Below are 24,892 nucleotides of genomic sequence, written 5' to 3'. Positions count from 1 at the left end.
TCACTGGGGGATTCTAGGCAAGCACTCTGCAGCTAAGGCACAACTCCAGCCCCTCGCTGGGATAGTCTAGGCAACCTTGCGCTTGCTTTTTGCAATGTTCTTCTTCCACTCAGAGCCAATGATTGGCAGCAAGTATTTGCCTCTTAGCTAAGTAAACATGTCACTCTAGTGCCATAGTATTTATCCAGGATCCAGGAACTCACAATTGCCAAAGCTACTTGGAAGCAATTTTAGTTCTTGTAATTATACAACCAAGGCAAGTTCATCAATTCTGAAACCAGCTTCGTTGAACTTGCTATTACACTGTGGTTCTAGAGATCCAAATCACACTTAGAACACTCAGCCTTGGAACCAACCCATTAAATAGTCATTTAGTTAAAATGGAGACAATTTCCAATGTTTCAGGTTTTTTTAAAGGGTTTAAGAACCAGTGTTTTGCATTTTTCTCAAGCTGTTTTCTTTTAAGTACTTGAATGTCAGTTGAACCTAATCAATTAACTGGGCATGGTGGCACATGCCTTTAATGCAAGCACTCTTTGTGAGATGGAGGTCAGTCTGGTCTACCTAGAAAGTTCCAAGCTAGCTAGGGCTCAAAAAAATCAAATCAAAACAAAAACTAATCATTTAGTACTTTAACATTTGTAATGGTAAAACTGCAGGTTCGGATACTTTCATACTCCATGGCTAAAGTTCTTATTTTACTGGACACTATCACATTTTCATCATAAACTATAAAACAATGCTTATAATACCAGCCATGTTTGTGTCTGAAAGTGTCCAAGATCAAAATACTTATTGAGAGCTAGAGGCAGCTCTATTGGTAAAGCATGAGGTACCGAGTACAATCCGCAGAACACACATTAAAAAAGCCAGGTGTGGCAGGGCATGGTGGTGCACACCTTTAATCCCAGCACTTGGGAGCCAGAGACAGAGAGATCTCTGTGAGTTCAAGGCTAGCCTGGTCTACATGGAGAGTTTCAGGCTGACCAGAGCTACATAGTAAGACTGTCTCAAAGGAAAAAAATAAAAATTAAAAAGCCAAGTACGGTGGTGGTGTGCAGTTGTGCAAGTGTAATCCCAGCTCTTGGGAGGTGGAGACAGGCAGACCCCTGGGGTTAGAAGGGCAGCAAGTCTAGCCAAATTGGTGAGTTGTAGGCAAAGTACCATGCTGAATATCTGAAGAACCCACCTCTGGCCTCTACATGCACTCACACAGAAACATCTACACACTTATAACTTAAATCAATCAGTCAATCAATGTACTTATTGATAACCAAAGATAATTGATCATTTTATGGAAGCCAAAGGATATTATAGGTTTGAAAACACTTTATCACATCCCTAGAGCTCCCTCCCATTACCCCACAAACTTTCCCTAGGAAAGATGATAAAAGTGCTTCCGATGACCTTTCAACACATATACCTAGCCCAGTTCAAGGTCTGTGGAGTGCAAGCTATGTGTGCTTGGTTCTGGTTAATACCAGTTACCCTCAGAGCCAGCCCTGGGAACCCAAATAGTTGCTCTCTGAATTGTGAATGAAGGTGTTTAGTTCTGTTTGCCATGGTATTCAAGGCAAATGTGGGTCCTTCTTTTTCCTTCCCAGTCTTCAGGAGCCTATAAGGAGCTCACTGGGCTGTTTTCATGAACCATAAATCCAGAGCTTCTAGGATTACTGCATCAATATCACTTCCCCGAAACAGGTGATCTCTTAAGGCGAGTGAATCCTGGCATCCCTTGGAGCCTGACAAGGGCAGCAGGAAGTGCAGCTGTAGATTCCTGCACAAAAAGGCCCTCTTGGACACCAGCTTATCCACTTTTAAGGGAATTTTTCTCCAATGAATTTTTGCTTTGTTTTGTTATGTTTTATTTTATTGAGATGGAGTCTCATATAGCCCAGGCTTGTCTAGAACTCACCTTGTAACCAAAGATGGCTTTGAATTTCTGATCGTCTTGTCTCCATCTCCTGAATGCTGGGATTACAGGTGTGGGTCACCAATATTGGTTGATATGGTACTGGGAATGGAACCCAGGACCTCGAGCATAGTACACAAGCACTCTACCAACTGAACCACATTGTCAGCCCCTTGAAGGATATTTTGATCCACACTCATGGTCAGAGACCTCAGGGAGCACCTCTCCACCTCTTGTTTCATCTTTTCTGAAATAGAGAATTATTATTTTGTCTGATGCTTCCCCAACGTGCTAGGATCAAAAATGACCAGAGGCTCTTGGGAAGTGCCTGTTGGAAATTGTCACCCTTTACAAGACTGCAATGTTGTCTTTGTCACTGGGTCTTGTCTGTTAAGGATGATGAATTGGTTTCTGACTTGTGAGAACCTTCCCTACAGTTATAGTTGGTGCCTACGTGACCCTCTAACTTGCTCTTTATAAACCCAGCATTTTAGTTCCCTCAGCTCTGGCTCATTTTGCCCATGCTAGACTGATTACCTGCCCCCCCCATTACTTTTATTACTAACCCATGGAATTAGAAGTTAGAATTGTAAGGCTTCATCTTTAAATGTAGAATGAAGGTGGAAGAAGACTAAAAACATAATTTAATTAAAAAAACACATACATTTATTCCAGTAAAGTTAAGGGAAAATCTTTCTGGCTGAACACTGTAATTTTCCTGCAAAGTCAATGCAAGTTTTAAATGAGTTCTGTGGAGTTATGTTATAATAAAGCCAAGTTGTTCCTATTACAGGCAAGGTATTAAACTTCGCTCCCATAATCTCTGAGGATACCTTCTACCCTCTTTTTGAGCATCGTTCTTCTCATAATACAAGTGATATGCATGCTTATTATAGAGATTGGAAAATACCTTAAAATGCAGGATCCTAAAGGCTATGACTTGCACTCTTATCACTTACAGGCTAACTGCAGTTGCATTTATGTCTGCACATATAAAGAGATGGCTTCAGCCAGGAGTAGTGGTGCACACCTTTGGTCCCAGGACTTGGGAGGCAGAGGCAGGCGGATCTCTGTGAGCTCAAGGCCAGCCTGGTCTCCATAGTAATATAGTAAGTGCCAGAGCAGCTGTTAGCTACAGGGAGATCTTGTCTCAAATGACTTAAAAAAAGGGGGCGGGGGAGATGTCCTAAGATTCTGCTACATGCATATAGCCCAGGGTTTGCAAACCTGAATGGATGCTATTGCATAAGACCCTGTTTTGAATCTGTATCCACACACTATCCACCTGTAGTAACCTGTAGTAAGCAATTCAAAGGTAATCATGTTAGATTTCAGTGATGTGTGTTACCTTATGGAGCAGGCAGTGTAGAAATAGTGTCCAGGTCTCATTCTGTTGCTATGACAAATACCATGCATGGCCAAAAGCACCTCAGATGGGGACAGGATATATTTCAACTTACAGGGCACAGTATATAATTAAGAGGAGGCAGGGAAGGAACTCAAGCAGGAATGTGAAGCAGAAACCACTGAGGAGTGCTGCTTGCTGGTTTGCTTACAGGCCTATGCTTATCTGTCTTATATAGCCCAGGAATGGTGCCACTCACATTGGAATGAGCCCACCTACATCAATTAGCAGTCAATACAATCCCCCCCAGACCAACCTGATCTGAGTCCCTCCCTTTTCAGATGACTCTAGGCTGTGTTAAGTTGACAGTTAAAGCCAACTAGGACAGGTAGGATGGGCTACAAGATGGGTGGCTTGTGGACCCCACAGCTTATCAAGAACCTCAGTACTGGGGCTAGGGAGATGACTCAGTACATTTCCAATCCCAGCATTTGGTGGTAGAGACATGAGGATCCCTGGGACTCACTGGACAGGCTGTGTACCTGAATGAGTTAGTTCCAGGCCAGTCAGAGATCCTGTCTCAATAACCCAAGGTGGATAGCACATGACCACCATCAAGTACCTGGAACCATTCAGCTCTGGCCCTGAGAAATGCAGGTGTTGAGGGAGGTGTGGCTACAAGACAAAGCCAGCAGCTGCAGGCGTGTCCCCCTGTCACTAGAACTTGTTTCTCTTATTAAAGTATCAAAGCAGGTGTACTGGGCAGGTGGCTCAGCCAGTGAAGTGCTTGCTGCCCCTGCATGAGGACCTGAGTTGTATCCTCAGAACCCATGTGAAAAGCTAGATATGGTGGAACACATCTGTAATCTCAGTGCTGGGAGTAGGTAGAGAGACAGGAGGATCCCTGGGGCTTGTTGGCTTAGTCAATAAGCTCTAGGTTCAGTGAAAGACCTTGTTCAAAACATGAGGTGGATGGGATCTGAGGAAGACACGTTACATCAACCTCTGACCTTCACATCAACATGTACAGACCCCCTATACATCTGCACATACCCACACAAACATGTACATACCACACCACATACACAATTGCATTCATATGCACACACATGCACACACGCCCATATTCACACACATATACATGCTCATATGCACACATACCCATATACACATGCACACATATACACATACATGCTCACACACCCATATGTACATACTCACACACATGTCCACACACCCCTCATATATACAAATGCACACATACGTGCACACCCCTACATGTACACATACATACAGAATTCCCCCCCGCACATGCACACACATCCATGCACCCACACACACATGCACATATGCATACACCCATACAGATAGACACATGAACACACATTCATGCATACACATATATGTACACACACCAACTCACACCCATACAGACCTACACACATACACACACATCCATACATACCCCTCCACACTCACCCATATATGTCCACATACACAGGGACATGCACACACATCTATACCCACATGCACACACACATACACGTACACCCACACCCATACAGACCGACACATGCACACATATTTATATGCACCCATTCCTAACCCCATATATGCACACATCCCCGTATACATATGCACCTACCCCTCTACACACATGTACACACACATACACATATATGTACACATGTAAGAAATGTAGCAGGCATCAGGACTTCACATTTAGATGGATAGTTGTATATAATTTTATTTTTATCTTAGAAATTTGGTTTTTTGTGTAAATGCTCCATTCAGAAAGGCTTAGACAGAGAAGAAGGGAAAAGTCTTCTGGGGAACTTCTTTTTCCCCTTTAAATATCCAGTGTTTTGTGGTGTCTTTTTGTTAACAATTAATAAGAACTTTGTTTTTAATTTTGACTTGAACATGCATAGAAATTAAAGACTAAAAAGAAGCTTTCAGATACAAACCTTAATAGATGTAAAACTTAATGTTTTTATTTTGTAGGTACTTTTTAATTTGCAGTACCCTTGAAACATTGTGGTAAATAATATTGAGAAGTAACGGGCATTTAAAAAGATTAATTCTAAGAAATAATAGGTGTATTTGAAATTACTGTGGCAAAAATCAGATGTTAAAGCAAAAAGTTATATATTCAATTTAAAAATTATACTATTAAGTGTGTAACTTCATGTGTAGTAAATATTCATATTTAATTTTAGGTGCCAGTGTTACATATACTAAAATAAAGTGGAACAATTTCTGTGGTTCTATAAAAGAATCTATAAAGGAGTCATAAATAATTATAGTAAAATTCTTTTTGAAATATTTTTATGGAACTAAAAATTGAAAACTTCCTAATAGGGAAATTTTCTTAAATGAGACATGAAATAAGTTAATGCAATATGCCCTGCTGGAGCCCCTAGTGGGCAATCACTCGTTAAGATAATTTTATGTCGTAGATAAAAACCAAGAGTTTTTGGAAAAAGCTCCTCAAAAGGTAACAGGAAGGAAAAGATGATTACCTTCAACTCCTCAGGAGATATTGATGCATTTGTGTGACCACCAGACCCTGGAAGTTCTCAACAAGCAAGCAGGCCCTTCCGAGCCCAGGGCACATGCCTGTGAGGTTTAGAAAGAGCTGCAGCTCAGGCTGCATCAAACTTTTGCAGAGTGTGTGTGTGTGTGTGTGTGTGTGTGTGTGTGTGTGTGTATGTGTGTATGAATGTGGAGGCCAGAGGTCAGCCTTGGTTGTCCTGAAACTCACTATGTAGACCAGGCTGGCGTGGGATTCACATAGATCTGCGTGCTTCTGCTCCCCCCCCCACCCCCAGTGCTAGGATTAAAGATGTGTACACCCTGCCTGCTGCCTGCCTTTTCTTTTGAGACAGGATCTCTCACTGGGACTTAGCCTTGTGGATTAAGCTAGGCAGACTGGCTAGTGAGCCCCAAGGATCCATTTATATCCTTCTTCTTAGCACTGGGATTACAAACACTATCAAGTCCAGATTTCTACTTGAGTGCTGAGGATTGAACTCAGGTTCTCATGCTGTGTGACAAGCACTTTTATCCAGTGGGTCATCTCCCCAGCCAATTTTTTAAATAAATTCTACCTCCCTACTTGTCCCTTTAGCCTAGCCAGAGGTAAACCAGTGCTTGGCGGGAGCAAAGGATACAAATCTTTCAGTGAAAAGCAGCCTGAGTTTATGGATGTTATAACTTCATTAGCATCCTCCTTTCTAAATAAATGACAGGATGAGAAATCCTTATGGTGGTGTGATGGTTATTGTTCATGGTCAGCTTGACAGAATTGAGAATTATCTAGGAGAAAGGCCTCTAGTTGTACCTGTGGGAGATTATCCTAATTGCATTCATTAAGGTGGGAAGACCCCACTATGGGTAGCACCATTCCCTGGCTGGGGTCCTGGACTGTACAGGTGGAGGAAGAGAACTGAGCACCAGCATTCATCACTCTGTTTCCTAATCATGGATGTGATGTGATCACTTGCTTCAATCTCCTGTTGCCCTGACTTCCCACGATGTACTGTGAGCCAGAATAAATCCGTTCTCCCTTAAGTTGCTATTGTCAGAGTATTTAATGAGAGTAACAAGAAAAAAAAGAGTCATCTATCAGGGAGAAGGCCTCATTCTGTCTCTGGCTGTTTCTCTGTGACCTTGGCAGGCAATGAGGGCTCAGAGAAAGGGTGTGTGGATCAAGTGAGCATCAGATTCCTTGCCTGCATTTGATCATGAATTCACAAATGTCCAAGTCTGAGAACCAAAATAGCTACAGATTGATTGGCCCACCACAAAATCAGAAATTTAGTTACAGTATTATCTTTATACAATTTTTTTCTTTGCAACTCAGTTGCGTAGCTCTCAAGCATGTAGATGACAGCATCCTGTGGAGTGTCAAAGGTTGGACTTGCCTAGTTGTCTACTTGTTCCTCTACTGACTTAGGACAGACTGAGAGCACAGATAAGGAGTGAGTGCCCCAGATTAATGAGGAGAGGAGAATTTAAATGGAAGGGGTTGGTACTATGTTTAACGGTACCTTTCCTTCTGCCCCAGTATAAAAAGAGATAGACAAAGCTCTGTGAGGCTCCCAGGGTGACAAAGAGCACAAGATATTCACTTGCCCTGGGCCAAATTTTGGTTGTCCAGCCCTCTAGGTTGTGACCACAGCTTGGTCAGATAGCCTTCTCTGGAACAGACATTATCCTGAGCTTCCCAGAGCCTCTGTTTTAATCATCTCTAGAAGTATATGCTGCTTATGCCATCTTTCTCCTAGGGCTGGTTTGGATGCATCACACCCAGCATGTGTGATCAGACTACAGGGTGCCCACCTGACCTGAGGAGGCACAGCCACAAGTTGACTGTGGATTGCTTTTGTCTGTCCAGGTCTTTGTTTTTCTTTTTTCTTTTGCATGTATGCAGGTTCACATGTGTGCACATGCATGTGGAGGCCAGAGATCAACTTCAGCTCTCATCCCTCAGGCACTGGCTACCTTGTGTTTGAGACATGGTCTCTCATTGGCCTAGAACTCACCAAGTAGGCTAAGTTGGTTGGCCAGTGAGTCCCAAGAGTCTGCTTGCTTCTCTCTCTAGCACTGGGATTACGAGAATGCATCACACCCAGCTTCTTTTTTAATATTTTTATTAATTTGAGAATTTCATATAGCATATTTTGATCAAATTCACCCCATTGATCCCCTTAAGTCCTTCTAGATTCACTCCCACCTCCCTACATTCCCCAATTCCCTGTGTTCTTTTATTTTTATTTCATTGACTACAATTTGTACTACCCATAAACACCTGAATGTGGGACCATCCACTGGAGTGGAGTTGACCTACCAGAAGCCACACCGTTTAAGAAAACTGACATTTCCCTACTCCAGAAGCCACCAACTGTCCACATCTCTTCAGTTAAGGGTGGGGACTCATAAACCTCTTCCTACTCCATGTTGGAATGTTGACTGGCTTAATCTTGTGCAGGTCTTGTCCAAGCAACCACAGCTGATATGAGTACATGAATGCAGTGGTCCTGTTATGTTCAGAAGACACTGTTCTGCTCTGGTCCTTCCTGACCTCTGGCTCTTACAATCTGTTCCCTCTTCTGAGATGGTCCCTGAGTCGTGTGTGTGTGTGTGTGTGTGTGTGTGTGTGTGTGTGTTATAGATGCCACATTTGTGACTAAGCTTACCACTAACATTTACTCTCTGCACTATGACAAGTTTTGAGTTTTTACATTAACCACCATCCACTGCAGAAGGAAACTTCTCTGATAAGGTCTGAGAGCTCCATTAATCTATAGGTAGGGAGATACAAATTTAGAAGGCATTTGATACTGTATCCATTTTTGGTTACCCCCATAACATTTATGCCACTGTTACACCCGTGAACCTTGCCACACCAGTCATTATTCATAGGGTTCACAGCTGAGTAAGATGTTGTTGACCTTTTCCCCCAAGTAGTCTGCTTAGCACCTTACAGTACTATGAGAGTTAGCCAGCAGGGAGGAAGCTTCATGATCAGTAAAGACTTAATTTCTCCATGTCCTGTGACCAATGTGTGTGTTGTCTTCAGAAATAGGGTCTTACCATCAAGTCCTGGTGGGGCAACCAAGACCTGTGGCAATAGCCTGGATTGTTTAGGGGGGTCTCAGAATAATTCTAAACAACAGTTTGAAGGGAGACATCCCACACCTGGCACTGGGCTTTTATCTGGCAACCTATGGCTTCTGGAGTGAGCATAATCCTGTGTGCAGTAACTTCAGTCAAACTCATATATATGAAACTTATAATAGGTTTCCATATGACTTTTTCAAACATCCTCAGTACTCAGCTGTTTTACCTGGGACCTGGGGTCAAACTCAGGTCCTCATGCTTACAAGGCAAGTACTTGCAAGGGTGCTAGTGAACTGACTGAGCTGTCTCTCCAGCCCATGTTTAGGTCTTTTTAAAACTCTAAACATTACTGTGTAGTTGGCCTGATGAGTTAATTCTCTATTACAAACAAGATGTTCCCTGGAGTGTCCTTGACCATGTCTGCCTCTCTGAAACAGAGCCATCACGCTGGAGAATCAGCTTGTGATCCTTGCCACAACAGCAAGTGACTCGGGGGCTTACTACGTGCAGGCTGTGAATGAGAGGAATGGAGAGAATAAGACAAGTCCTTTCATCCATCTGAGTGTAGCACGTGAGTTTTGAAATTCCAACTGATATTTCTGAAAGAAATGAAAATCTTGCATTAATTAATAACCACCATCTGGTGGGACATTTTACAATGAGTCTTCTCCCTCTGGTGTAGTTTATGGCTTAATACTGATCCATTGTTGATCGTTTAAAGAGCTTCAGAGCCATTGATTCCTTTGAATGAGCTGCAAACAAGATGAATTTTGTATTTTTAAAAATTTGTTTATTTTAATTTTATGTATATGAGTATATTACCTGTATATATGTAAGTGCACCACATGTGTGCAATGCCCATGGAGGTCAGAAGAGGGTGTTGGATCCCCTGGAACTGGAGTTCTGGATTGTTGTTAGCCTCCATGTCGGTGAACTTAGGACCCAGGAACTGAACCTGGGTCCTCTGCAAGAGCAGCCAGTGCTTTTAACCACTGAGCCATCTCTCCAGCCCCAGACGTGTATTTTTAATCGTTGGTGGTTTGTTGTTCTGTGGAATGCTGGAAAAATGTTGGGGGACCTTGGTGGAAGACAAATTTCAGAATATGATCGCATCACATGGGAGGAGGTTGTATTGATCTGACTGGGCAGTAGTGGATTTCATCTTCCTGAAAACACCTTGAGGGAGCATTTTTCTGCTTTGGGCTATTTGAAACATGCTGGCAGGGTGCTAGTGCTCGCTTTGCCTTGTATTTCAGGACAAGTGCTTACTAGGTAGGGTAGGATTCAAAGTGGAAATGTCTGTGGTAACCACTGTATGTTGACATCTTTGGATTAAGGGAGTGTGTCCTCATGTGCCTACCACATCGTGGTGAGTGATCTGTGAGACTCTGCTGTGCAGCATATAAAGTTTGTATATGTGTATGTGTGTATATGTGTATATGTATATATGTGTATATGTTTGTATATATGTATGTGTGTATATGTGTATATGTTCATATATGTGTATGTGTACCTGTATGGAGGAGGCCAGAGATTGATGTTCCCTGTCTTCCTCAACCACTCTCCACTTTTATTAAAAGTTTTGTGATGTATGGGTATGAACATTTGTGTGCAGTGTATCTGCACATGTACGGGGAACACATGCCTGTGCTCACAGGTACAGAGGCCAGAGGAGGATGCCAGCATCCTGCTCTATCACTCTCTACCTTAATCTCTTTTTAAAAATTATTTAATTTTATGTTATGAGTATGAGTGTTTTGCCTGCATATATGTAACTGCACCACATGCGTGCAATGTCTGTGGAGGCAGAAGAGGGTGTTGGATCCCCTGGAACTGGAGCTACAGATGGTTGTTAGCCACCATATGGGTGCTGGGAACTAAATCTGGGTCCTCTGCAAGAGCAGCCAGTGCTGTTAGCATTTGAGCCATCTCTCCAGTTCCTCCACCTTATTCTCTTGAGCTAGAGTCTCTCAACTGATCCTGCAGCAGGCAAGCCCCAACAGTCCTCCTGTCTCCACCCCTCCTCCCCTCCCCACAATAGCACTGGGGTTATGGATGCATTTAACCACATCCAGCTTTACTTGGGTGCTGGGGATGTGAACTCAGGTCTGCATAGTTGCACAGAAAGCACCCTGACCCCCACCCCCAGCCCTTTTCCACCTTATTTTTTGAGCCAAGGTCTCTCAACGAACCTGAAGCTCACTGATGTAGCCAGACTGACTGGTCACAGGCCCTAAGGGCTCTTCCTGTCTCTGCCTCCCCAGTGCTGGAATTACAGATCCTACTGCACTGCCCACCCTTTTTAAGTGGATTCTGGAGGATCAAACTTAAGTCCTCCTGCTTGCACAGCAAGCACTTACTGACTCAGTCATCCCTCTTGCCTCTCAGAGCCTCCTTAATTCTGAGGAACTGATTCCTTCTCCCTAGACCATACACCAGCACGTTGAGGATTAGTCAGCCCTTTTAATGCGCATCGATTAGGTGGAGAGGTCACAGAATCCCATGTGTGATGTTCTGCTATTGAAAGGACCTCCTTTGTCGAGAGCTGTCGGAGACACGAACATGACTTAGCAAGGCGGTTTCAACAGTGATAACATGGGACAGAGATCTTGTTATCACAGAACTTGTGATTATTGTTAATGATTGCTGAGTTGTACAACCAGAGGCATTTATTCTTTTCAGCAAATCTGATTTAGCACTGAATTGTGATACAAATAGGATGATAATCAAAGCCAGTAGCATTCTGGGCCATAAATAAAGAAATGGCCTCAGTCTGTTAGAAGAAGCAGGGAGGAATGATTCTGCAAAAGTTCTGGTTGGCCCGACACTTCCATCCCAGAGCTAGGAAACATCGTTGGCACTGGTTTCTTACAGGCTATTCTGACAGCCAGTAGAGAAAGAACAGTGCATTTGCAAATAGCCATCTGAACACAATACTGTAGCTGTAGCGCTAGGTAATTGGAATATGTAAATGTTTTTGCAATCCGAATGCAATACTGTGGTGTTAGATAATTGGAATATGTAAATGTTTTTGCAATAATTTCAGATCTACCCTAACCAAAAAGTATAGAGGAAGCTGCTCATAAATATTATAAATAATGGACTCATATCTCAATCCCTTGTAAAATATTATCTTTTCATTGGCATCAAGGAAAACATGTAAAGTTGAGCTGTAGTGAGGTTGGTCTATAGACTTGTCTTAGGAGGAAACCCTGCATTCTGCTCCTTTCTGTGTCTGCCTTTCGTCAAGACCAGGTTCAGTGTGGGAAGGAAGGAGGTGGAGGAAACGGCCTTTTTTAATTCTTAGGCGAACCTTTCCCTGACGCACTGGACTTAGCTAAATGTTAAATGGAACCAATTATGCATTTTTCCCAGTAGAAGTTCTATTTGGCAAACTTCTAAAGATCAGAAGTCTTGATCAATCCACAAACCCTTCTAGAATGTGTGTTTAAATTTAACTATGTGTGTGCTGAATGCCACAAGGGTGGGAGCTAAGATATGGGACTGGCAAGCAGCATCCCGTGAGGCCATGAGGACACATGGTGAGCCCATTCCCTCCTTGGATTCATTACACACCAAGCTGTTCACACTGTGGCAAGGTGTGCCGCGTCTGCAGCCTCAGGCGTTTTTTTTGTTCTTTCCTCAGGGAGGCTTTTGTGAGTATACCAAATGAGAGGGATGAAAATGTTAAAATAAAATTTAAATTTAAAAATTAAATTTTAAATTAAAGAATCGAAAGACATTACAATTATCATTTAGTGTAGATACATTCTTTCCTCTGGATGTCGGGAGAATAAGGTAGGGGACCTTCAGGCAGTGACTGTGACTGGGGTGGTCCAGTGCTGAAAATTAAATTCTGGTGAATCACACCGCAATTAATTTTAAAATGAATGATCAGGGCTGGAGAAATGGCTCAGCAGTTAAGAGTGCTACTGCCCTTCCAGAGGACCCAAGTTCAATTCCCAGCACCCATGTCAGATGCCTCACCATTGCCTGTAATTCCAACTCCAGGGGATCTGACATCCCTGGTCTCCATGGGCACTGGCACTCATGTGCATATACACAGGTGCATGCACACACACACACACAATTTAAAATAAAGTTTAAAAATGGATTATTATTGGTCCTCTCTCTTGTTCCCTCTAGGACAGCACAATGTGGGAGTGGAGGGAGGGCCAGAGCTAGCCTTGTCTCTGCATCTAAATGAGTGGTGTGTTGTCACCTGACAATAAGAGGACACAACTTTTCAGAACCCCTGTGTGTGTGTGTGTGTGTGTGTGTGTGTTCCTGTTCCTGTGTGAACACATGGAGGCCAGAGGTTGACATCAGGTGTCTTCCTCAGTCACTCTCCACCTTATTTTTAGAGACAGGAGCTCTCGCTGGACTGGAAACCACTGATTAGCTAGGCTGGCCAGCTTCTCTCTACATTCCCAGTACTGGGGTTACAGACATATGTACCCATGCCCAACTTTTTGAGGGTTCTGGAGATTTGAACTCAGGTCCTCAGGTTTGCATGACAAATACTTTCCCAATCACACCAAGGCCCGAATCCCAGTTGCTGTATATTTTCTGTACTTGAAGTTTATGGGACGCGAAAGATAAAGAATGTAAGGATAAAAATAAATTTTTAAAACACGTGAACATTAGAAGTGAAACATGGTTCCTCTAATGGGGCTCCCTGCTGTACCTGTGTGTTTTTAGTGGATGGCGTTATTATGTCTCAACATGTATCCCTGAGTATGTGGTTAGGAAGATACATTATGGCATGGGCCATGTAGGTATTCCAGTCTGGGAGGAGAGGGATCTGAACTCTCCATCCAGGCTCCCAAAGCAATCTCTCTGCCTCTCAGGGTCTGGCTGGCTTTGAAGTTCTAATGTGACAGGAATCCAGGAATCCAGCAGCTTCCAAGGACATAGTGGGACTGGGAAGCATCCCATATGAATTTTTCATCGCTGGCTCCCGCAGCTCAGGAGCACACCAGAAAAGGAATGGAGCTGAACTTGCCTGAAGGTAGACATTTCTGTTCTGAGGTCAGACCCAGGCAAGCTTTATAAACCTGTCAGCCTCCTTCGGCCTCTCGTTTTGAAGATTTTACATCGAGTTAACTTCTGTGGATCTGATCTTCCACACTGAATTAATCTGCAGATGGGAGTTTCTTCTTTTTCAAAAAGAAAAAAGCCTACAGTTAGGAGAGGAGAAGAGTTCTGCATGGCGATTAATCAATCATTGTTTAAAAGCAGTCATGCAGACTTTAGACACATCATCACTTCTGACCCAATATTCAAAATGTCCAGTGTAATGAGATTCTCCGTGAGGGATGAAGCCTAGATTAAAACAGAAAGGACTGCCTCTCTTCTTCCTGCTTTCTTCACCTCTTTCATTTTAATGTCTGCTCTTCAAACAACATTTCCAGATAGGCTATCATTTCGGCTGATCCTGCTTGAGGCTGACAAACCCCAGCTTTTAATTCTGAAGACCACTTAACATTCTTTTGTCCTCTATCATGCTAATTTAACTGCAGACCTCATAGATGGTTACTGGTTGAAAGTGGATCCCCAAGAATAATGTCTTTAGACAGTCAGCCAGAGAACTGCCCTGTAAAACATAGCTTTTTGTGCCCCGATGAAATCCTAGCTTATTTTTCTCATGCCTTTAACCTTAAACGGATGAAAGGGACCAGGTGTAAGTCTTTGAATGGACTCTGGTGTGGGTTGGATTCCTAATGCAATGGGAAGCTTTTGAAAATACAGCTTTGATTCAAAACCAATTGTGGGATGTTGGGTCCTACATCCTGGGTAAGGAACTTAGAATGCAGCTGCACAATGCTTGACTGCCAGAAAGCTCAGAAACATAAATAGGACATGTACCATGTAGTGAGGTCAGCATTTATGTACCCAAGTACTATACCTGCTCAGCTAGGTACTTAAGGAAACACAGGTAAGCATTGGCCCATCCTTCTGGAGCTCCTGATGAGCAGAGCCAAGTCTAAGGTCTGGTCCCCTGAGCCCTGTTGGGACTGGAGAGGGGATTGCTCAGCGGTTAAGAGCCCTAGCTGCTCTTGCAAAGAACTCAAGTTCAGCTCCCAACACCTACATTGGGTGGCTAACAATTGCCTGTAACTCCAGCTAGAGGATCTGACATCCTCTTGACTTCTGAGTCATCTGTGCTCGCTTGCACAAACCCCCTCGCAGATATACACATACACGTAATTAAAAATAAAATAAATTCTTTAAAAAGAAAAAAAAAAGAAAGAAAGAAAGAGAAGCCTTGAGGGCTGGCGATGTGCCTCAGTTGGTAGAGTGCTTGCCTAGCATGCACAAAGCCCTGGGTTCCATTCCCAGCACCTCATAAAACCAGGATCAGAAGTTCAAGAATATCCTCAGCTACATAGCAAAGTTCAAAGCTAGCCTAGGCTACATGAAACCCTGGCTTGGAAAAAGAAAGAAGCCCTGATCATTGGCCCCCAGTGCAGGAATACCTAATTATTTTTAAGTCACAAACATTCAGTGATACAACAGAGACAAAGGTGGAGAATCTATGTCCCTTCAAGTATGTGGTGCATTGTGGACACTTCATTCTACATTTCATTGTGCTCTCAGTATCTTCCTCATGACAGTTTCATTCCATCTTGGTGTTTCATTGATGAGTACAGTATATACTTTGTGTGGTATATAGCTTCAGTTGTCAGCTTGACAACTGAACCTCAATTGGGAATTTCTTCTATCAGATTGGCATGTCTGTGAGCCATTTTCTTGATTGTTGAGTGATGTGGGAGGGCCCAGCCCAGTGTGGGTGGTACCACCCCTGGGAAGGTGGCCCTGGGTCGTATAAGAAAGCAGGCTGAGCACAGGCCAGAGGAGTAAGCCAGTGAGCACCATTCCTCCATGGTCTCTGCTTCACTTCCTGCCTCCAGGTTCCTGCCTTGAGTTCCTGCTCTGGCTTCCATCCATGATGGACTGCACTGTCAGGTGAAATAAACCTTTTCCTTCCCAAGTTGATTTTTGGTCATGGTGTTTAACACAGCAATAGAGGAACCTAACTAGGACATAAGTTGGTATCAGGAGTGGGGTTTGATTAGCCTTGATATTTAATGTTTTAGCTAAATGCGTATGGCGTATGGTTACAGAGAATTGTATTTCCTATTAACATGGCTCATGCTAGCCACCAGGATTAGCATTGCTGTGTATCCTAATTCATCTGTGCTAGTGTTCCAAGTAACTCAAAGGGGTGCCTCTTCCCAGGAACAGTTTTGTATCTACTTATCCATGCTATGAAAATTCACTGAGTTAAAATGAAACATAGAAGTCCATAAATCTGATTCTCTCTGGCAAAGGTGAAGCTATAGCCCATTGGAGAGTCTCAGAAGCATACAGACTATGAGAACATCCTGATGCACCTGTTTACAAATGAGAATTTTTTAGATAGTCCCTTGGGATAGCTTATGTGCAGGATCAGCATGATCAATGGTATCATCACATAGGATTCCATTTATATTTTCTGCTAGAACATAAATTAAAATGACAGTTTAAATATTTGTTTCTGAGTCCAAATGGGATGGATGGATGGATGTGTGGATGGGTGGGTAGATGGATAGATGGAGAGTGAGTGGATGGGTAGATGCATGGATAATGAGTAGGTGGGTGGGTAGATGGGTGGATGGATTGGTGAATGAAGTTAAAAAAAGACTCTCACCAATACTTCAACAGCAACAAAAAGACCTGTAATGCTGAGGCTATAGTTCAGTGGTAGAGCATTTGCCTAGCCTGAGTGAGACCCTACGTTCAATCCCTAGCACTAGCCCCCCACCAAAAAAGGAAAAACATTGATTTGAAGTTGCATTGGCAATTCTTTATGGAGCTGAGAAGATGGTTCAGTTGGTAAAGTGCTTGCCAGGCAAGCTTGAGGACCTGAGTTCAGATCTCAGACACTCAGGTAAAAAGCTGGGTGTGGTAACACATGCTTGTATCCCAGTGCTAGGGAGATGGAGACAAGGAAGGTCCTTAGTGTTCTCTGGCCTGCCAATCTAGTTGAATTGGCAAGCTCAAGACCAATGAGAGACCCTGTCTTAACAGTCTTAACAGAGTAGATATGTCTCCTGAGAAACAGCACCCAAAGTTGGCTTCTGACCTCCAGAAGCATGCATTTGCAGCATACACATTCACACACAGGAACACACATGCATACACATGAACATACACATAAATACCAAATGAATGAATGAATAAGTGAATGAATAAGAAGGCATGTCCAGCTTTATTGCTGGGTCATGTCAGTGGAATGTAGTATGCAGCTTTCTGGTCAGGCATTCGAAGCCTGGGTATCCCCTTCAGGGTCCTTCCTGTTGGGACATGGGTCTCCAGACCCATACTGAGGTTGTGGAAGCACAGATGGAAGCAGTTCAGAGATCCAAACCAGCACCTTCAGAAAATGCTCCTTGGGGATCGCCTACAGAACTGGATTTTAAAATACCGCTGTGTGCACTGAGTGCCGAGACTGCAGAGGTTTTACTATTAGAACAAAGACTCATCTATCCTAATTGCTAAATTACCATGTGACCTTTGTTTAGAACACAGAGCAAGTTTGAAGAATGGGGAAGTAGTCTATAACCACATCATCTGTAACTTTGCATGAACAAAATTTCATAGCAGCCATTGCTATGAAATAAAGGTAGGATTTGAATTAGGATTAAACTTCAGTATTCATTTCTGTGAGAGAGTATTTCCAGTGTTTAGAATTCATATACTACTTATCAAAATTTTTAATACGCTTTTTATTTAAGGTTTATTTTATTTTTAATTATGCATATGTGTATGTATGAGTATGTGTATGTGCACACATGAATGAAGTGCCTGTGGAGGCCAGAAAAGTGTGCTGGATTTCCTGGAGCTGGAGTGACGGGTTATAAGCCCAACAGGGATGCTGGGAACTGAACCCAGGGTTTCTACAAGAGCAGCAAGTGCTCCTAACAACTGAGCCATCCTCCAGCCTCTGTAACATACTTCTTGACTGAATATCAATGGTAAGTCGGTATGGTCCCTCGTTGAAATTTAAATTTATTTACATCTGGTCTGGAGAGATGGCTCAGCAGTTAAGAACACTGACTGTTCTTGCAGAAGACCCAGGTTTGAATCCCAGCACCCACATGGCAGCTAAAAACTGTCCATAACTCCAGTCCCAGAGGATCCGACAGCCTCTTCTGTCGTCCGTGGGCATTGCACAACACAGGTGTACTTACGTGCAGGCAATACGTGCATACACATAAAATAAAAATAAATAAAATATTTAAAAAATTTATTTATGACTTGAGAAGCAATGGTGATTAATAAAATACATTGAGTGAGCAAATACAATAAATTGGGATAAAACCCTGAATGAAAAGGACAGAGATGTAAGTTCAAGAAGAAAACCTAAGGAATGATGTGAAGTATCTGAAGAATTTGAGCATGTTCATATATTTTTAAACGGTGTGATGTGTATCGTATCTTTAGACCTGCTCTATCAAATATTTATATTCCTTTGAATACATAGAAAGGGGTGCTGAAATAGTTTGATTTTTATTAAAATATGCCAGAATATTAAAACACACTGGAAATTATATTTGCATTCCTTTAAATTTTATGATGAGAAATTTTAGGTGTCAACCTGAAATGTAGGAAAGATACATCATTTTCAACATGGTTTTGGATGATCATGGAGTAAAAAATTGTTCTGGGACATCTGTAGATTTGATGATGATTTATTAAATAAGTGCACTGTTAACCTTCAAGGGCTTGGGAAGGTGAAGGACATGGCTTCCTTTGAGCACCACAGAGATGCGTGCTCATGTATTTTCCTTCCTTGGTTCCTCAAGCTCTAAGTCAACCTTATTTCCCAGCCCAGAACACTGATACTTGAGTGAAGAGATGTATGGATGAAATTTAGAGATCATTGACACAGTCACAAAGTTGCTGACAATAGTTACAAGGTCACTGAGCCATTCATAAGGTCACTGACCCAGTCAACAGGAAACTTGAGGACTCAGAAAAAAGTTTATGGGGCTTGGAGAGATGACTTAGCAGTTAACAGCACTGGCTGCTCTTGCAGATAACCCTGTTTGGTTCCCAGCACCCACAGGGCAGCTAACAGACAATGGTTAACTCCAGTTCCAGCGGATCCAATGCCCTCTTTTGGCTTCTATGGGCATTGCATGTGCGTGGTACACTTACATGCAGGCAAAACATATAAAATAAAAGGTTTATGTGTTACTCCCCTGTCCCCTGCCTCCCTAGAACTTAGTGACTCCTGTAAAGGAGAACACATGTGCCCTGGAGGCAGGTGTGCTCTGGTGTCCAGGAACGCCACCTGAGGGAATCAAGGTGGAAGTGGGGGTTCCCATCTGCCTGCCTCTTCCACCGGGGATTCTCTGAGAGCCCTGCAGCACCTGAACCCTCGAAAGCCTGTGACTGTTTTCTAAAGGAGGAAGCCTTCCGTCTTGGTGGCCACATTCCTCCCCGTGAATACTGGGTCTGAATGGCAGTGTATGTTGGCCATGCATGCTCAACTATGTGGCTAGCTTAGCACTCCTGAGCACCATAGAAAGATGTTTGGGTGGATGGTGAGCCCAGGTATGGCTTAGGGGTGAAGTAGGATATAATACTGGAGACTGGGTTTGCAGATAGAATAGTATGACACTAACTTACAATTTGTGTCTGTGTGCATGTATGTATGTCTGCATGTGGAGGCCAGAAACTGATGTTGGGTATCTTCCTCAATCACTCTCCACCATATTTTTTAAAGCCGTTGTCTCTCATTAAACTTGGAACTCGACAATTCAGCTAGACTGTATGGCCAGGAAGCCCCAAGGATCCTCCTTTCTCTTCCTCCCTAGCACTGGGATAACAGACAGATGGGGATTCAAATTCAGGTCTTCGTGCTTCCACAGGCAAGTGCTTTACTGATGGAGCCATTTCCTCACCCTCAACTTACAATTTATAATATAGCAATTGCTTCATTATCAGCAATACTGGGTCAGACACCACCTAAGTTATAAAGAAAGATACACCTGTCTGTCCCACTGATGTTTCCAAGATGGATGTACATGGCACGCCTAGTTCCCAGGCAAGGACATGGAACTTATGGACTTTGCCAGTGGGTAAACCCCACCCAGGAAACAAGGTGAGTACTCAGGAGAATTGGCTCTCCAAGCAGACTTACCCAGTCAGAGTCAGTAAATAGAACAGAAGTATTCATTTACTTGTGCCAATTATGGGATGAGTATTTAAGGGCACAGATTACCATCTGGTGCTGATTTGCTTAATCAGATTTCCACACACTCCTCCACAAAGCTGAGCTTTAATAATTCCCGAAAACCACCTTCCCCCCTGCCCTCTTGTTAAATGCACCAATTTAAACGATCACACACAGATATTTAAGCATGGGAGTCTTCTAATGGTGGCTTTAGGGCTGGAACTTGAAGTGTAGCCCTAATAACATTTACCCTTGACTGTAAGATCTGATTTTTCAAATGTGTCTGAAGTTAGCTGACAGGGGATTTAATTGCATTGTAGACTCATTAGATGGGGGAATAATATTTCAGGACTTACCCTGTATGCAGAGGACTTGGCTTTGTAACTCACTCACACCACACCTGCCCAGTCCTCAGTGCTTTAGATGCTGTAGACAATAAAATGCTTCATCACCTTTCCCTGCCACTGAAATTGACAAGAAAAAATATGAAATGTGGGGGGCTGGAGAGCTGTCTCGACAGTTAAGAGAGCTTGCTGCTCTTGCAGAGGACCTGGGCACAGCAAGGTTCCAGCATGCACACCCAGCAGCTACACCCTGCCTGTAACTCCAGCTTCATGGGCTATGACGCCCTCTTCTGGTCTCTGCAGTCACTGTGCACATGTGATGTACATAAACTCATGCAGGCACACATAGGCACATAAATAAAAACTAAAAATAAATCTTATAAAAAAGATATGACACTTTTAGAGGGATACAGAGAAGAGGGCTGGGAACTGAATTTATTTCAGTCATTCTGTCAACTTGGGCATGTTCCCATGACAAGCCTTGTCTGGGGAAACCCTAAATGAAGCAATGGTGATTGCCCAAGAGGAGCCCACAGAGCTAGCTGTTAATCTTAAATGTGTGTTTCTTGGGAAAACTGTACTTACTCCGTAATCAGTCACAAATAGTAATCCCAGTTAGTTCCCTGGCATTGGAATTTTAGTTATTTTTCCGGGTCAAATAGTTCTACTCTGTGCTCAGTGTTTTTCATTTCATGGATGAGTTCAGTGTTCTGAGGCTGCTAATTAAGAAACACCTGTTGCGTTTCTCAGCTTCCAAGATTTTTGAGGTTTTCAAAGTCCAGACTATCTGATTTGCCTTTTTACATCTCAGCAATCAGAAAAGTGAGAATGTATGAATTTCTGAAGGATGTGTGGAATGGAACTGATTGAGTTGAGGGTGTTTGTTACTTGTCTCATTGCTGTGACAAAATACCTGACAAAAGCAACTTAAAGAGAAAGGATTATTATGGTGTGAGGGTGCAGTCCATCGTGGCGTGGCGGGAAGGCATGGCGGCAGGAGTGTGAGGCAGCTGCTCACATGGCAGAGAGAGATGAGTGCTGGTGCTCAGATCACTTTCTCCTTTTCATTCAGTCAGGACCCTAGCCCAGGGGACGGTGCTGCCCACATTCAGGGTTGGGCTTCCCTTCTCAGTTAACCCACAAACTCCCTCAGAAATGCCCAGAGGTTCATCTCCTAGGTGATTCTAGATCCTATCAAGTCTATAGTCAGTATTAACCATTATAGTATGCTTACATCTCACATGTTGAATTTAACTTCTAACTCACAAATAAGGGTAGAAATGTGATTTATTCCAAAGTACATTATAGTAGTAGTAACAACAGCCATTTATTGAATGTCTACTATTTATGCTCTGTGCAAATAACATGCTGCAATAAAAATATTGACCCCATTGGAAGAACTTAAGGAATGACATCAATATTATCCCATTTTTCAGATGAGGAAACAAATCAAAGGAGTAAATAACTCGCAGAAACTAACTTGATTATGTAGTTTTGAACCCAGTTCTAACATTCCCCAAAGATACTTTCAGTATTTTACTCATTTACAAAGCAGAAAATCTTCATGAAATCTCCTAGCTGGCAGCTAGCTGTCTTAGTGCCCACCACCTAACAGTGGTCACCATTCAATAGTAGTCCTTTTCCACCTTTACTGCTTAGTCATAATATTTTATGACTGATCACTGTAAATGATGCTCTTTGGGCTCTTACAGGCAGTAATTAGGGCAGGTAATTAAAACTGCAGATCTTTACAGTGTTGCTGAGAACACTAAATCAAGCCTCAGGAAAATTCAGACAAAGTGTATTACAGCCAATGGCCACTTCCCAACTCAAGTCCATTGCTAAAGCCAAAGCCAGCACCTGCCCCTCACTTTCCCAAGAACACTCTACACCTGAAATGGAAAAGTGGGATTTGTATTAGAAATAATAGGGGCTGGAAGATGGCGGCTATGTATGTTCTCAGTGAGTCCTTGGCCTGTTTGTTACTTCATGTCATTATTCTGCTGGTGACTTCTCATCCTCTCTGATCTGCAGGAATAGTCTCTTAGCACAAACCAGCTCCGGCTCTTCCAGCCTCATTTGGCTCTGTATTTAGCAGGGGCAGTCTAAGAAAGGAGTCAGAACCGTATGATCCAATTGTCAGTGCACACTGCTCTTTTGTCTAACCAGGTCTGGCAAGTGTGGCCTGGATTGCTGGATTCCAGAGACAATTACTTTATGTAGTTTGATAAAATGTAAAAACGTGAGTTTAGGGTTGTCTGGTTCATCTTAGTTATGGGCCTCAATGACCATCGGGGGGCTATAATGGCTTTGTGCTTGTCCAGAAATTAAGATATAAACACCAAACCAGAAGTGCAAAACTCTTGAAAGAGGGCTGAGGTAATGATTTGATGGGATAAGACTCTTCCTTTGCAAGCGTGAGGACCCATGTAAAGCTGTATGTGGTCATGGGAGGCCATACATAATCCCAGCACCTGCAGCCAAATGGAAAACCAAGACAGGAGAATCCCCAGCAAGTTCAAGCCAGCTAGCCTGATGTACGCAGTGGTGAGCAGCAAATCTATCCATCCATCATCTACCTACCTATCATCTATCTATCTATATCTATCTATCTATCTATCTATCATCTACCTACCTATCATCTATCTATCTATCTAATCTATCATCTATCTAATCTATCATCTCTATCATCTATGTATGTTATCCATCTATCTATCTATCTATCATCTATCTATCATGTATCTATCTTAAATTCTTGAAAGAATGCACACATTCCCATTGTGGTTCCAAACATGAACTTGGATGAGAGTTGGAGGTGGAGAAGTTAGGGAGGAGAGGACCCACCCAGCTACCTGAGTAGATTATCAGTTGAAGGAGTTCCCCTAAGAATAACACCCACGTTGTGTGGCTTCCATCTCTTGAAATCTTTGCCCTGGCTCCCTGACAGTATGTCCCTCTGGCTGTATTTATTCAGAGAGGGTTGAATTCCATTTGGGAAATAGCCCAGCATGAATGGGCTCCAAAATTCAAGCCCCTTGCTTTCTATTCATCTTCATTAGCCTGGGAGAGGTAGATTGAGTTTCTATATGCATGTTAACCTTTGCTTGTTAGTACATTTCTAAGTGGTTCCCTATTTCCATACTCAAGTAAACTTCTGAATTCAGAAAATGGATGGGTGGGGGATATATGCAAAAAAAGATGAACCCTACAAAGTGAGCAGGTGATATTCTGACCTTTCATTTCTTTGTTCATTTTAGGTATAGTATTTTTAGAAATTATGGCCTTAAGTGTGCTCATGATTATTAAAAAAAAAAAAAAAGTAGGGGATATAATTCTTTTTATTCGAATCCTGTCCTGGCACTGAGATTAGCCAGACCACAGGCACTTCTTAGGCCTGTGCAGAAAGACTGACATCAAATTGTTTTGCCACCACTGGCTCTTGTTCTGATTGGTTACTGAACCTGCCATCAAATAAACCTTAAATATATTAAACATCATCCCAGCCTCAAAGAACAGTCAGGGATGCCTAAGTCAGGGAACTTGTCCTCACCTTCAGCACCATTGTCTTCATCATAATTAGTGTTATCATCGTCATAGCAACAGTTCCCAGGGTGGCCTCATCCTAAGCTGTGTGTGAGTGTGTGTGTGTTTGCATGCTGGTATGTGTGTGTGTGGGTGGGGGGTCTGTGTTATACAGGACTGTCTGAGTTGGACAGATACCATCCATCTTTCTGAGCTCAGCTGTATCCACTTGCCAATGATAACCACAGCTGGGCTTGTTGACTGCTGACACCCCTGCATAGAAGGAGGGGCAGGGAGAGTTCACGGGACCCTCGCCTCAGTATCCAGATACACCTCCTGACCCATGGTGGGCATTTCAGCCCTAATCCCATGTGGCCTGAGGGAAGGGCTAGAGCATATAGACTGGGGAAGACCAAGGGAAGGGAGCTCTCTATTTATACAGCTATGGGGAAGCCATCATCCATGCTTGGGTAAAGAATTTCCAGTGTGGCCTAAGTGGGGAGCACCCACAATCCTGTAAGTAACCCCTCACACATTGCTCTGTAAGTAAGCCCAATAAACCCAATAGTTTGTGGAATCATGCCTGGGTTTGTCATTGGGACTTTGGGAGTAGGGGTGGACCTCATTTACTTCTCCCCAACAGAAGGAATTTTAGCATTAGTGTGTGTGTGTGTGTGTGTGTGTGTGTGTGTGTGTGTGTAGGCACATGTACAGGGCAGAGGACAACCTTGGGTGAGAAAGAGTTTCTCATTAACCAGGGACTTTACCATGTGGGGCAGGCTGACTGACCTGCAAGCTTTCAGGGATTCCCCCTGCCTCTCCAAGGTATGTGGTGCTGCACCTGGCTGTTTATGTTAGCTCTAGGGACACAAACTCAGGCTGCCACGCTTGCAAGGCTTTACCGACCAAGCCATCTC

At 43.0% G+C, this 24,892-nt stretch overlaps 1 protein-coding gene across 3 annotated transcripts in view; it reads left to right on the top strand.

Moving 5' to 3' along the window:
- The window catches only part of Sdk1 (sidekick cell adhesion molecule 1), a 1,173,668-nt gene that overhangs the window by 628,297 nt on the left and 520,479 nt on the right, over positions 1-24,892 (top strand). For all 3 annotated transcript variants that reach the window (XM_029555167.1, XM_029555165.1, XM_029555166.1), the window contains one exon: positions 9,320-9,453. In XM_029555167.1, coding sequence (XP_029411027.1) covers positions 9,320-9,453 — 134 coding nt within the window. The remainder of the gene's footprint in view (positions 1-9,319; positions 9,454-24,892) is intronic.

This window comes from Nannospalax galili, unplaced genomic scaffold (genome assembly GCF_000622305.1).
Source record: "Nannospalax galili isolate Female #2095 unplaced genomic scaffold, S.galili_v1.0 scaffold664, whole genome shotgun sequence".
NCBI lineage: Eukaryota > Metazoa > Chordata > Mammalia > Rodentia > Spalacidae > Nannospalax > Nannospalax galili.
The sequence above is the reverse complement of the archived record's forward strand: the minus strand, read 5'-3'. Positions and strand labels throughout refer to the sequence as shown.